The sequence below is a fragment of the Natator depressus genome, chromosome 4 (genome assembly GCF_965152275.1).
Source record: "Natator depressus isolate rNatDep1 chromosome 4, rNatDep2.hap1, whole genome shotgun sequence".
In the NCBI taxonomy this organism is placed as follows: Eukaryota; Metazoa; Chordata; order Testudines; family Cheloniidae; genus Natator; species Natator depressus.
In genome coordinates this window covers 58,263,774-58,278,612 of record NC_134237.1, presented here as the reverse complement: position 1 = coordinate 58,278,612, position 14,839 = coordinate 58,263,774, and the positions used below count along the sequence as shown (strand labels likewise).

The following is a 14,839-nucleotide window of genomic DNA, read 5'->3' as shown; positions in this document are numbered from 1 at the left end:
GCCAAAAGAGCCAATGGGAAGGCTCGAACTTTTTAAAATTGAAAAAAGACTCCTCTTTTGTCTGTCTTTTGCTGTTCTCCCGGGGAGAGGCGGACAGGGCAGCAGCCATGCTGTAAGATGCTTGGGCCAGATACGAAAAATCATCAATATCCTACCTAGATACGACTAATTTAAAACCGCAGACATGTAAGTAGATCAGGAAATTTCTAGGAAGAGAAGATTAGGTTTATCCCTTTTATTTCGTTATGGCTGTGGATTCCTCTGTGCTAACCCCAGGTGCTTTTGTTTTGCTTGTAACCTTTAAGCTGGACCTCAAGAAAGCTATTCTTGGTGCTTAATCCTTGTAGTTGCTCTTTTAAAATCTAGCAATACCCTGAGTTTCCAGATGTAGTTTTCCTTTTTTTATTAATAAAATTTACTTTTTTAAAGAACAGAATTGGATTTTTGTGTCTTAACAGGTTTGTGCACGTTGTTTAATTAGCTGGTGGCAACAGCTGATTTCCTTTTTTTTTCTTTCTTAGCTCTTCCCTGGAGGGGGGCGAGAAAGGGCTTGAGGGTACCCCACAGGAAGGAATTCTCAAGTGTGCCTTCCTGGGCTCTCAAGGGGGTTCTGCACTTGGGTGGTGGCAGCATCTACCAATCCAAGGTCAGAAAAAAGCTGTAACCTTGGGTGTTTAATACAAGCCTGGAGTGGCCAGTATTAATTTTTAGAATCCTTGCGGGCCCCCACTTCTGCACTTGAAGTGCCAGAGTGGGGAATTAGCCTTGACATGTGGTTTTGTTTCTTTGCCATGTAGCACTAAAGTTAAATATTTGTAATATTGGGAGAAAATGATAAACTCTACATTGGGTTGTGTAGGGGGTAGAATTGGACTGCATACTAAGACACACATTTGCCTTGAACAAGCTTAATGAAGCTTTCTTGAGCTCCATGATGTGAAGTTATTTGCCACAAAACTAGTTATGCAGAGGTACCAGTATGGCTGGAGAAAGAGTAAAACCCATTATATTTAATATTTTATCCGTGTTGTCTTATTTTAGGTGTACGATACCAATGAGAGATAAAGAAGGAAAACAGGATTACCGGTAATGACGATCATTTTATTTCTAAAGTTAACTTTTATTCAGGAACTAAAAGCCTAGTTCACCTCTTGAATGCCCTCATCCTCCGTTGACTTCAGTGAGAGTCGAGGACACTGGATACCTCTCAAAATCAGGTCCTTTTCACAGCAATTCAGATTTTGGGCTCCATCCTATCTATCCCTGCTGAAATCATTGGGGATGTTACTACATATTTGAGTTGGATTGTTGGTGGGCTCAGTTCATATGCTACAGGGTGATTGTGTAGTGGCATAATAACCATTAGTGTATTTTTAGGCATGTTTTGAGCTCAGTGAAGTCACTTCTTCTTTTTAAGCATTTACTGAGGAAAATTACAAATGTTCAGATTATGGGGCCTCGTATAGCATGATGGCTTATCTCTTCTCCCATGAAAGGCAATGGATGTGTTGCTATTGACTTCAGTGAGAGAGCAGAATTAGACCAAGGCAGAGCACTTTTAAAAATTCCGCCCTATATTTAGAAGTTTACAGATGAGCATTTGTGGAAATACAGCAGTAAGTATTATTTGAACAGAATGGATTTTCACTTTTTGGCAGCTAGTGTGCTTGGGCAGCTGGGGGCTAATACGATAGCCTGGTTAGCCTTTGTTTCTGAGTGCACGGTTGTTAGCTAAAAAAAAAAAAAGTCTGTTTCATGAATTAATTCTCTAATATGTTAGTGTCAGGCCAGATCCTTATTTAACATGGCTAATATGTATAACTACTATAAGAAAATATTCAGGCAAATGTGGGTAGGAAGAGAGTCCAAGCTATTTCAGCTAAAGACAGACAAAACTTATATCATCAAGTTTTAAATTTCATTGTTCGTGTATTTTGTGAACTTATTTGTGTGCACTAAACGCCGAATCTAAATCCAACACATTAAACATGATTTCTTTTTAAGTTCAATAGGCTCAAAGGGTGTGTCTCAAAGGTGAAAACAATTTTTTTTTATGTTTTGAGATTTATCAGTACATCATTTGTTCATGTCAGTATAAAGTTGCTGTTTGACTCTCAGTGCTTTTCTGATGGCTTGAATTAGCGTTCTCTTTGAGATCCTTTGTTCTTTGATGTTGTCACTCAGTTTTATTTACTATGACATCCTGCTGAGCATGGTAATTTTGCTTTTAACACAGCATGCGGTTTTATCAGCACTCCTCAGGTTAATATGAGAGAGGTTGCAACCTGCACAGAGAACTCCTGGCAGCTGGCTGTCAATATGCTTCTCTCCTGTCCAACCCATACTGCCTTGCTGGTCAGAATCACAATTCATGCACACCAACAAGAGCAATGGACTGCATCGACACTTAATATTTTGGGTGTCAAATTTTTTAAATTACCCTTTTTCTATTGCTGGTTGTTTGTTTGGCAAACAGTGACAGATAAGCAGAGTGAAAATAGTGGCTGTGGACTGATTTTTTTCCCTATTTGACAGTAATATATTGAGCTGTGAAGTTTCAGTATCTTGGTCAGTTAAATCCAGTAATATCATTTCCAGAGGAACATTAACTTTTGCACACAAATTTTACAGCCTGTTGTTGAGATGCTGAGGATTGTCTTGACTAAAAAATAACCCCAAATTCGTCTCTCTTCATTCTCCCCAGGTTCATGCCAGAGCCAAACCTCCCTCCATTGATTCTGTACGATACTAAATCGTTGCCTGCTAATATGAACCATCAGCAAGTGGTGAATATTGATTGGATTCGGGAGAGGCTTCCTGATCTCCCCAGTGTGAAGAGAGTGAAGCTTGTTGAACAGTATGGGATTCTGCCTGAACATAGTTTCGCCTTATTGGTAGGTCTATTGATCGAGTGCTAAAATAAGCCAAGAAACTTCAACGTTTCAGTGTTTAGAGAAAACGCACTGTAAAATGTCATATTAACCAGCTGTCAGCTGCCATGGATTTTTAAATTTGGAAATGTGTCTAACAGCTCTCTTAAATTGTACCTCCGTGCCAAATCCTTCAACCAAGCTCAGAAATAACATGTGCAGTTTGTTTCTGTGAGAAGTGATTCCTGAACAAATAGGGAGCTAACAAGTTGCTAGTGAATGATGATCTCATCTCTCTCAAAGTGGACTCATTAACAATGCTGCAAGTGTACAACTTTTTGCTGACAAACTAAGTCTTGTCCATAAGTGCATGATCTTCACAGCAGGTATTGTTTTGTCTTTGTGTCTGGAACAGGGCCAAGTGCATTGTCCATGCGTAACAAAATAATGACCATTGTTTTTGTAAAAAATGTACAATATCGAACATGGTGAAAACTTTGCCCCAAAAATGCAGTTGATAAGGAGGTGAGGAGGTTGTGGATGCAAATGAACAGATTGTTTAAAATCTGGAAACCTCTGGAAGCCATCTAAAGACCATCCAGTCTCTTGAAAACAAATTACAGCATCCTTGTGCTCTTTCAATCCTTTTTGAATTGATCCAGCAGTGATGACTTTGTGTGTCAGTATTTAAATCAAATTTTACAGAAATCTCTTGAGAAGAAAGTGGCTAGGAAGGTTCTTACCTTACTGATGTTGCATCTTACCAGTCAGTCACAAGTTTTCCTCAGTCATAAGTCATGTAGAAGTCCTGTGGCTGTGAAGGTAGCAGTTGAGAGATGTTGATTAATGATGTTAAAGTGCTTTGCAGCCAGTGTTTCTCTCCACACATGTATAAGTAACTTCACCTCAGGAAAAATTCTCATTTATGAAAACAAATATGCTTTGATCGAAGGCAGTAAATGGACCCTCCTCCATTTCACCTCAGTGATCCTTTTTTAGCTAATCCTTTCCCCTCTTTTCTATTACATAGTCTCATCAGTGATGATGCAAGAGTCTTCTCCTCTGCAGCTCCAGCCATATGTAACTGCTAGCTCTTTGTCAACTCTCCTTCACTTTGCAGATCTCACTTGAAAACATATTTTTCCTTCCTTTTGCCTCTTAATTTCTCTCCTTTTGCAATTTGTTCTTTATAACTTAATTCCGAAGAAGATTTTGGATTGCTGCTTGTGAGAAAGATGTACAAATACAGCTGCATTGAAAGAAGTTTTTTTTCAATAAATGAAGGGTGGGGAGGTCACGTCTGCATTCTGGGTCTTTCTCCTTTTAGTGTAGATTAGGATGGCAGCATGTTTATTCTTTGTACAAATTCACTTATTTGACTCACTGGGTGAATAGTTAACCTTAATTCACCTGAAAATTATGTTTCCATTGCTGTTTTAAGCCTAACTCAGAACTACCATAGGTGGCTGATAAGGCCAGATGCACAAATCTAAGAAGCAGTCTTTCAAGTTACAGTGCTCAAGAGTATTCATTAAATAAATGGCAGTGGTAGAGGGATGCCTTCAAAATGCAGAATCTGTACTCTACCCCAACTTGTTAGTGTGAACATTATGCACAAAAATTCTGTTAAAATATCAGACTTCAAAATGAACATTAATTTCTTAGCTCACCATTGTATGAAGGTATTGCAGTAACTACTTGTGTGTGCTCCAGTGTGGAAGATTGTAGCTCCTGCAGGACCTAAGTTCAACAGGATGAACTGAAATAGAAGGACATCCTTCACTTTGAATCTCCTTATTTCTGTGGTTTCTTAAACATGTATTGCCAAATTATCAGCAGATTTTTATAATTGCAATAATTAACTGGGAGTATTTGTAGGAGCACATTTTACTCAGACAAAATCCCACATTTACACATGCATGTAGGCAGTTGGTCATGCCATCTGAGCAGCTAAGTGTTCAGTTACTCAACTTGTGCATGCAAGTTCAATCTCTCCAAACCAATAGGCCTGCAAATATTGCACCTGGAATTAATTGCACCTGCTGAGGCTTTGGCCACGGGTGGTGGTAAACATTTTGCTTTCTTCCTGGTGGGTTTTTGTTTGTTTGGGTTTTGTTTGTTTTGCTTATTTATTGACGTGGGACTTTGGAGTTAATGTGTTGCCATAAAATAATAAAAAAAGCATATTGACATCCAGAGATCAGAGTCATTGAGGTATAGAAGTTACAAACGGAAAAGACCTATATGATCATTCATTCTCTTCCTCTACCAGCTCCCTCTAGTATCTGTGCTCACTCTAATATAGGTTACTGACATGTCTAAAGTACCCTACCATTCTAAAATACGGGTGTGTTAAGTAAGTGCTGAGTACGGCTGTCAGTATATGACCAGTTAAATGGCTTCTAGGAGGTAGGTAAAGATCCAAAATATCCTTTGGTATGTTATCCAGTAACTGGCAGTAAGGAGATATTTGCTTTAAAGTGTAAATGTTTGTTATGGATACCTTCTCTGCCAGTATTCTCCATTATTTGAATTACACCTTGTTTTTTAGCCTGATACTTATGCAGCATTTTATATTCGTTGTATATGCTACAGTAACGTTAAAAATGTGTTTAATCTTCTCTTGTATCTGGGAATTTTTATCTTAATATATGCTAATCTTTTTAAGCTGATAGAAATGCAGAAGTACTTACTAAATGCAGTTAAGAAAACTGGAAGTTGTGGTGAAAACTAACTGTCTTATATTGAATAGCGAGGGATGAGAGCTAGGATTTTGGAGAAAATTGTTCTCAGTGTCGGTATCCAGTGTATAAGAGCTCAATAGCAAAACTGCCTGCATGAGATGTTCCATAGACTGACAAACATCTTCTCAGATAAATATTCCTAATATGAGTCACAGGATGATTTTGGTATTCCATGTTAGTGAATTTTGTTCTAGGAAAGTTGATCAGAATGCACAACTGGTCCAAACTAACTTCCAACAGTAGGGTAGTAAGGATGGTTGGAAATCAAAGGCTGATCAGGTCTTTTCTATCATATAACAGATTGCAGGAACAATAAGGAAAATATTCCATTCATGTCACACTGATTCAATTTGGTTCAAGTTTTATTTTAATAAAGCACACGCTTTGTTTCACTCATCATAGACTGGTACTGGTAAAGACGATACTAGGCAGATTTTCAAAAAAAAGCACAATGGAGTGGTTGCAAATATGTGCATTTCCATTTGAAAATCTAGTAAATGTGGGTCTGGCAATTTGGTTGAATGTATCCTGTATGAGCATTTTTTGGGCATACCTGCTCCACCCATGTTAAAAATGTGGTTGTAAAGGCCCACAGTATTTGCTAAGAAGGGGCATTAATACCTACTCGCTTTTTCCTGACTGAACTTCCAAGCTAATATTGTCTGTTTAGTTATCTTGTCATTTTAAGACTTAATATTCTACTCCTGTATTTGGAATAATGAGTCCTGAGGGCAATTAGAAAAATTACAGTATTTAGTAAGGGATCAATTAAATTAATAATTTTACTTTTAACTTGTATACAAAGTCCTGTAGCTCAACTGAATTTGGGTTCTTCCCTTGATAAGTAAGAGTGCCCACAATATCCACAGTCTCTTGGAGGTCTTTTGCGTTACGTGCTACAGTTACTGAGCGATCATTCTCCAAGTGACAAACATCACAGCATCCATCAGATCCTGCCGTATCTCTTTTACTAAAAACAATCTCAGATTTCTTGTACACTTTAAAATTGAATCTGTGTCCCCCAATGCAATAAATTTCCAACACTGAGGGCCTTCATCAGAGTTGACTTGAAAAAACTAGAACAATAAAAATTCTGCTTCTTCTGGTCTGACCCATCCAAATCACCCAAGGATAGAAACAAGTCCATCTTATTCCAGCAATCTGAAATGTGTCTGCAAGTTCGAGCATTAAATATTTCTAGGTGGCTTCAGAAAACCATTCCTTGGTAAACGTAGCATGTTCTTTGACAGCTCATTTCACCAGAGGGTAGGAAGACTAGAACGGAACAAGAGAACTCTCAACACCTGCCTTGGGTGAAGCAGCTTCTCCCTGTACACTAATTTCAGGGAAGGATTAATGAAAGATAGAAACTACATTAAATATACAATCTTATCAACCTGGCAGATGGGCTGACGGCTATACTTATGTATTCTTTTCATAGAGCATCTCCTAGTGTAGATTGCACTATTGCCTTACTGGAGTTACTAGAGGTTGCCAAGATCTTGCAATGAGTGCACAGATCAGGTTTATCTGGGAATGAGAGAGGACCAGGACACTCTGAATACACACATGTAGGGTGACCAGACAGCAAGTGTGAAAAATCGGGACAGAGGGTGGGGAGTAATAGGAGCCTATATAAGAAAAAGACCCCAAAATGGGGACTGTCCCTATAAAATCGGGACATCTGGTCACCCTACACATATGTGATGTACCTAAAATATTATTTTTTGTACCTTTCTGTCATTGACCCATTTAATTCTTTTTCTTAACAGAATGAAGACGGATTAATGGAATTCTTTCAAAATGTAGTGAGACAGACCCAGATGAATCCAAAGAAAGTGATTGGCTGGATTCTAAATGATATGCTTGGTTATTTAAAACAACACAACCTTACAGTCAAGGAAAGGTGAAGCTTTCTGATTATATTGAGTTGATCAAACAGAAACATCCGTTTTCCCATGGCCAGACAAACAATTGTGAATAGTATCCTCTAACACCAGCACGGTATCCTAGTTTAGTGCAATGTAACTCCATGGTGGGTGGACAACAGAGTTCCCAATAGCCGCCACTTCTTTTGAAAGCCTAGGCCTATATGGTTCTTGGTGAACCAAGTCTATTCCATACCCTCCGGAGACGGGAAATCTTTAATCGCTACTGCTTGTAATCCATGGGTTTCCATTGTTATTAAAATGGCTAAACCTACTCAGCTGACCAAAAATACAATTACATTTTTAAAAGTTGTATTGACATAGGGTACCACTAGGAGACAAGGTAACTAGTTTGCTTTCAGTAATAACATTTAATCTTTGTTTAAATGACTGTATGTCACTTATACAAATGACCAGGCACCATGTAGAGATGTAAAGATTACGCTGTGTGTGGTGGTTTTTTTGTTTGTTTGGTTTTTTTGAGAGCTCTCACCCCACCTTAATTTTTTTTAATTTAGTCCAGTCAATTCTCTCCTCCTGGCTGACCTTCTAAACCTTCTAGAGAGAGGCGCAATTTCTTCTTCAGCAGCCAAACAAGTGAGTTTGTTTTGGACCTACTGTGCCTTTGAAACTGCCACTACTAACTTCATTTTCCTAGTAAATCTCCATCTGGAATCCATATGACTTCCATGGTGTCAGTATATTCATTTTATATTTAAAGCATGAAATATGTGAAACTTCTACTGGAGGTGGGATGTATATAAAATTCAGGGTTAAATAGTAGAGTGAGGCCTGAAACAAATCCCTAACAAAGCCAAACATGCCTGAATTTTGGGAAATTTGGATTTGACGCCACTGACCAGTAATCCCTATAATCAAATCCCAAATTCTGAACACTGCTGCGCTTTGGGAAGGTTAGAATTGACATCAATGTTTTAGTGGCTTGGTCCAGTCTCTGGTGGTGATGCTCGGGGAACTTGCTGCTTCATAGTTCTTAATAATTTGAATAGGAGCTGCAGCTGTAAGAGGTCACACATCCCACTGAATGGCAAAGGGCAAAACACAGCTGGGTTTATTGATAAAGATAAATTTGTGTCAAGTGCCTCGTGAGACTGAAGGAGGATGACTTGCCCTTTTGATAAGCCAATGACACTCTTTGCTGCATCTTAGCCAGGCACTCAAGATAGAGCCAACTATTTTCCCCCCTCTTTTTTTCAAATACTGGCTTATTTAGGCCAGTCTCCCAAAACGAAGATGGGATCTAAGAAACTGTGCTAACAATCCATTTGACATCAGGGAATATGTTAATGACCACTATTATAAATAATCCTAATAATTAATTTGTATTGAGGTAGTGCCTCTGGATGCCAATCATGGATGTGAGCCCACTGTGCTAGGCACCGAGCAAACGTATAACAAAGAGACAGTCCTGGCCCCAAGATGCTTACAACTTAAGTACAAGACAAAAAACATGGGGAGCACAAGGTAACAATGTGACAATGCCAGTTAGAATGGTAGGCAGTGGTCACAGCACACCCAGCTGCCTAACCATTATCAAGTCTTTTTTAGGCTTCATGGGGGAAGTGAGTTGAAAGGAGGGATTTTAGGACACTAGTGAAGTGACTCTGCAGTCGTTTACAGCAAGTCTTTCTCATGCATATTCAGAAGTGTGGGAGAAAGGATTAAGGTGCCTATTTGAAAAATTTAACAAATGGCTCCTGAATGCTGACACTCTTGGCAGAGCAGAGGAAGGTGTTTGTGTCACATTTGACAACAGTGAGCATTTTTGTGAGGTTACTGGAAATCTGCAAAAAAAAATTGCCTCGACTTCTGCTGATCTTTCTGGAAAAGCTACTGGATATTTTTTAGACATACACTCCAAAATTCTAACATGTTGAGTACATTTTTGAATCATTTTATAAAATTTATTTTTTCACCATTTTATGTTTGTTAAAAAAAATTAAGATCTTTCATTTCCCTTCAAGATCTTCACTTGAGGTTTTCTAATCCGCTGTAAATTTTCTTTCAACTCCAGTTAAATCCTGTAGTGAAGAAAAAAAATATATCTGTATATATATTGTGACAAAGTTCCTCCTCTGCCTTGGTGGGTCCTGCGCTTATTGGCGGATTTGCTCGCCTCAGAGGTTCACGGCAGCCCTCAGTTTGGCCACTTCCGTGGCTCAAATCTGCCATTCACTTAGTTAGCCTCATCACTGGCCAGCATGGGGAAAAGGAAGAAGAACAATTCCCTCAGTCTCTGCTGATCCACCTAGTGGATCGGGGAACAGGCCAGAGACCTTCCCCTCTGGTGGAACCCACAGTCCAGGTCAACTCCTCCGGTATCAAGTAGGGAGTTGGGGGGATGAGGGGAACCCGGGCCCGCCCTCTACTCCGGGTTCCAGCCCAGGGCCCTGTGGATTGCAGCTGTCTACAGTGGCTCCTGTAACAGCTGTGTGACAGCTACAACTCCCTGGGCTACTTCCCCATGGCCTCCTCCCAACACCTTCTTTATTCTCACCACAGGACCTTCCTCCTCTGGTAATGCTTGTACTTCTCAGTCTTCCAGTAGTATGCCTTCTCACTCTCAGCATCTTGCGCCTCTTGCTCCCAGCTCCTCGCACGCACACCACAAACTGAAGTGAGCTCCTTTTTAAACCCAAGTGCCCTGATTAGCCTGCCTATCTTAATTGATTTTGCAGCTTCTTGATTGGTTGCAGGTCTTCTAATCAGCCTGTCTGCCTTAATTGTTTCCAGAAAGTTCCTGATTGTTCTGGAACCTTCCCTGTTACCTTACCCAGGGAAAAGGGACCTACTTAACCTGGGGCTAATATATCTGCCTTCTATCACTCTCCTGTAGCCATCTGGCCTGACCCTGTCACAATATATTTGATCATACTTTAAAAAATAAACAGTAAAACTGTGTGGGGCACTGTGACTTTTGTTTGAATGCAGAGCACCTATCACGTTTTAGGTCCTATGATAATATAATAACTATTTGTCTCTTTAAACCTTGCAAGTTTATATCTGTAGAATATTAAACAAACGCCACTGGATAAATACACTAGCTAGTGTTTTTTATTCTAAAATAGTCAACAGTGAAATTAAGACACTTAACTCACATAATGAGGCTCCAGGGTTAATGTCCACGGTTAAAGATCAACAAGGGCAGGTGTTTGCATATTCCTTCCACCTATTGTTTCACTGTAGCTACAGATTTGGAATGAAATTAATGTCTATTCACTTCTGCATGTTTGTCTTTGCATCAAAAAATTGTTATAAAGAGGACAAGAGTTCTAAGTCTGGGTGCTTAAAGTTAAATTAAACTGGCCTCGTTTTTGGTGGAGCTGAGACGTCTCAGTTCGTAATTAAGGCAGTCAAAATTGTGGTTGCTCATGGTGGCTGGAAATGGTCTTAAAATAATAAAAGCTTGTAATAGGCAGAAAACACTGAGAATACTTAGTGCATGTGGGTATACAAAATTCTGTGTACGTGGTTTTTGAGAGCACCCATCAGCCTGGTGCCTGAAACTTTGAAGAGGACCTTCAGAGTTTATTTTTAGTTGTTTCCTTGTTGTGGTGTTTAAGTCAGAAAGTTAACGTTGTTTTAATGGAGCTTTTTGCATTTTAATTTATTTATACAAAGGCGGTTTTGACAGGTTATAAAATGAGGAATTTCAGAGAGATTGCATCTCCTGCTTAATTACTAGCTCCTTGTATGCATTGTGCTCTATGATCTGAATTCGGACCCAGAGTAATAACTATACTGTTTGCCCATCACTGAGTGATGCTATCAAACCTTGCCACATTTAGAAAAGTATTTTGGTTGCCTAGATGTCAGAAGAATAACAAATGTTTATAACAGTTTTCTGCAGTAGGCAGAGATATTGGATCTCCCTCTCTCTCACTCACACACACACACACTCACGCTCACACTCTGCAGCATTTGAGGTGGGTGGGAGGAATTAACAGCAGTAGTGAAGACAGATCCAACAAGAAAGATGGAAGGGTTTGATGGGATGAGCAAATAGTCATGCATATGCATATGCTTGTACTGCAGGAAGTGCCAACAGTTTAAATTTTTAAAAGGTCTGTGCACATTCTCTGTTGTACAAGGCAATAGAACTCGCATGTCAAAGAAGAGACACTGCTGTACAGTGCTGTGTTATGTAATTATAGCACACAAACCAAACTGATCTTCAAAAATAGTATGTACGCTAATCAGCGCTACCATTGCAGGCACATGGATTGTACAAAATTGATTGCACAATGGTTTAGGTCATCTGCACAACAACACTTTGTGACAGAACCATTTGGCACTTCTACATACAGCAGATACCGGGGAGGTGAGCACAGTGTATGAACCTAAGTTGAACAGGACCCTTTTACAGTCATGGTTGTACCAGCGCAGCCTGGGGAATCTGGAGCACCTGATCCAAAGGGCACAGCACTTGTTAGTAGCATAGGCTTTTGGATAATTTGCAAACACAAAGACATTGCATTTTGGGAGGGGGAATGGATACAGGATGGGCCAGAATGGTGTAGCTGCAGTATTTGTACCCATACATGGAACAAGCGGTTGCAGACTTGTTTCAACTGAAAACCTTTTCCCAGGTGTCACGACCAGCTTGCACAGTCAACAGTTGTAAAATGCTTAGAATGACACTTGTGTGGATGCAAGACATGCAAGCTGTTACTAAATCATTCTGACCAATGGTTTGGTGCTAGGCATATGTAGCTAGAGCTGGCAGGACCTGGCAATAGTCTGAACCAAACCTCGGCTAGAGTCTATAGTTGCCACTATTGGGATTTCAGGAACGAAGGTAAGACTGAGAATTGCATTTTGGCATTGGAGACTTTATCATTAAGTCTTTTTCTTTTTCAGCCAGTTTATAGCCTGCTTTGACCAGTGAGTGTGGATGAATTAAAATTATTTTACACTGTTTTTAGAGGTTTCAGAGTAACAGCCGTGTTAGTCTGTATTTGCAAAAAGCAAAAGGAGGACTTGTGGCACCTTAGAGACTAACCAATTTATTTGAGCATGAGCTTTCGTGAGCTACAGCTCACTTCATCGGATGCATACTGTGGAAATTGCAGAAGACATTATATACACAGACACCATGAAACAATACCTCCTCCCACTCCACTCTCCTGCTGGTAATAGCTTATCTAAAGTGATCGTCAAGTTGGGCCATTTCCAGCACAAATCCAGGTTTTCTCACCCTCCGCCCCCCCACAGACAAACTCACTCTCTTGCTGGTAATAGCCCATCCAAAGTGACCACTCTCTTCACAATGTGTATGATAATCCAGGTGGGCCATTTCCTGAAGAAATCCAGGTTCTCTCACCCCCCTCCAAAAACCACACACAAACTCCCTCTCCTGCTGGTAATAGCCTATCCAAAGTGACCACTCTCCTTACAACGTGCATGAAAATCAAGGTGGGCCATTTCCAGCACAAATCCAGGTTTTCTCACTCCCCCACCCCCATACACACACAAACTCACTCTCCTGCTGGTAATAGCTCATCCAAAGTGACCACTCTCCCTACAATGTGCATGATAATCAAGGTGGGCCATTTCCAGCACAAATCCAGGTTTTCTCACACACACCCCCCCACAAACTCACTCTCCTGCTGGCAATAGCTCATCCAAACTGACCACTCTCCCCACAATGTGCATGACAATCAAGGTGGGCCACTTCCAGCATAAATCCAAGTTTAACCAGAACGTCTGGGGGGGGGAGGAAAAAACAAGGGGAAATAGGCTACCTTGCATAATGACTTAGCCACTCCCAGTCTCTATTTAAGCCTAAATTAATAGTATCCAATTTGCAAATGAATTCCAATTCAGCAGTTTCTCGCTGGACTCTGGATTTGAAGTTTTTTTGTTGTAAGATAGCGACCTTCATGTCTATGATTGCGTGACCAGAGAGATTGAAGTGTTCTCCGACTGGTTTATGAATGTTATAATTCTTGACATCTGATTTGTGTCCATTTATTCTTTTACGTAGAGACTGTCCAGTTTGGCCAATCTACATGGCAGAGGGGCATTGCTGGCACATGATGGCATATATCACATTGGTGGATGTGCAGGTGAACGAGCCTCTGATAGTGTGGCTGATGTTATTAGGCCCTGTGATGGTGTCCCCTGAATAGATATGTGGGCACAGTTGGCAACGGGCTTTGTTGCAAGGATAGGTTCCTGGGTTAGTGGTTCTGTTGTGTGGTATGTGGTTGCTGGTGAGTATTCGCTTTAGACTAGACTCTTATCTAGGCTAGAACAACATTTAAAAAAAGAAAAAAATGGAGTGGGATGAGGCCAGATTTTTGGCCTGTCAAATCTGTCTAGCTTTTTCTATAAACTCTAATATCAATCTAATAGGAAACCATGTTCGAATAGTATTGGTCTCTCAGCTGTGTATGTTTATAACAATGTAGATTCGGGTGGATGAGGGGGAAGGGGCTCTTAAACCCTTGCAGCTGATTCTGTCTGGCCAAGAAAAGACTACAAGAGCCCAAGAAAAAGTAAATGGAGTAGAACTGCACTTCTGCATTGAAGTGTTTTGATTATGCCTTCATGAATAAAATGCTTTCTGTTTAACCTCTGAATACTACTATAATATATTACACTAAGGTTCCCCTTATAATGGACTAACCAATATAATTAGCTTCTCCCTCCTTGACTTTCAGAAATAGCCCAAGGAGGATTTGTGTCCACATACTCCACAGAGGGAGCCAATATTGTACTCAAGCAATAGGATACTTTTTAAAGCTACAAAACCCAAACCGACATAGCTTGCTGTGTATATTTACAAGAGTAAATCCAGTCTCTCCCTGGTCCCCCTAAGATAGTGTATAATGGGCAAAATCTCTCTGCGTCAAGATATGCTTAACATAGGAGATGGCTGTCAGGGGAACCAGTTATTACTCCCTGATTCTCAAACTTCCCTAGCCCTGACCTAAGGTAGACCACTCAACGGGCTTCTCTTGGTAATTCTGCTTGGAGTAGAGGGTTTTGTGTGTGTGTGTGTTTGTATTGTGTGTATTGCTTCAGTGCCCTCCTCCTTCCCTGGGAAAGGACCACGGTTTAAGAATTGCAGGTATGGTACATGCTAAACCTAAAATCAGTTTCTGCCCTTTTCTTAGAAAGATGTGGGTTCTTCATTGGTTAGTTTCTATTTTGAGCAAGATCTCTGGGGAGTTTTTCTCTGAGCTAGCTTGTGCAAATTGCAAGTTGCACTTCCATGAAGTGTGACATGGAGTCACAATGCCTCAGGGGAGCTCAGGGAGAATTACCTTCC

General features: G+C 40.2%; 1 protein-coding gene across 2 annotated transcripts in view; it reads left to right on the top strand.

Moving 5' to 3' along the window:
• The window catches only part of GATB (glutamyl-tRNA amidotransferase subunit B), a 66,188-nt gene that overhangs the window by 45,297 nt on the left and 6,052 nt on the right, over positions 1 to 14,839 (top strand). For both annotated transcript variants that reach the window (XR_012639287.1, XM_074950985.1), the window contains exons 8-11: positions 1,042 to 1,086; positions 2,705 to 2,894; positions 7,387 to 7,520; positions 8,061 to 8,139. Coding sequence is in view for 1 of the 2 variants with exons in the window: in XM_074950985.1 (XP_074807086.1) it covers positions 1,042 to 1,086; positions 2,705 to 2,894; positions 7,387 to 7,520; positions 8,061 to 8,139 (448 nt within the window). In the remaining variant the exon portion in view is untranslated. The remainder of the gene's footprint in view (positions 1 to 1,041; positions 1,087 to 2,704; positions 2,895 to 7,386; positions 7,521 to 8,060; positions 8,140 to 14,839) is intronic.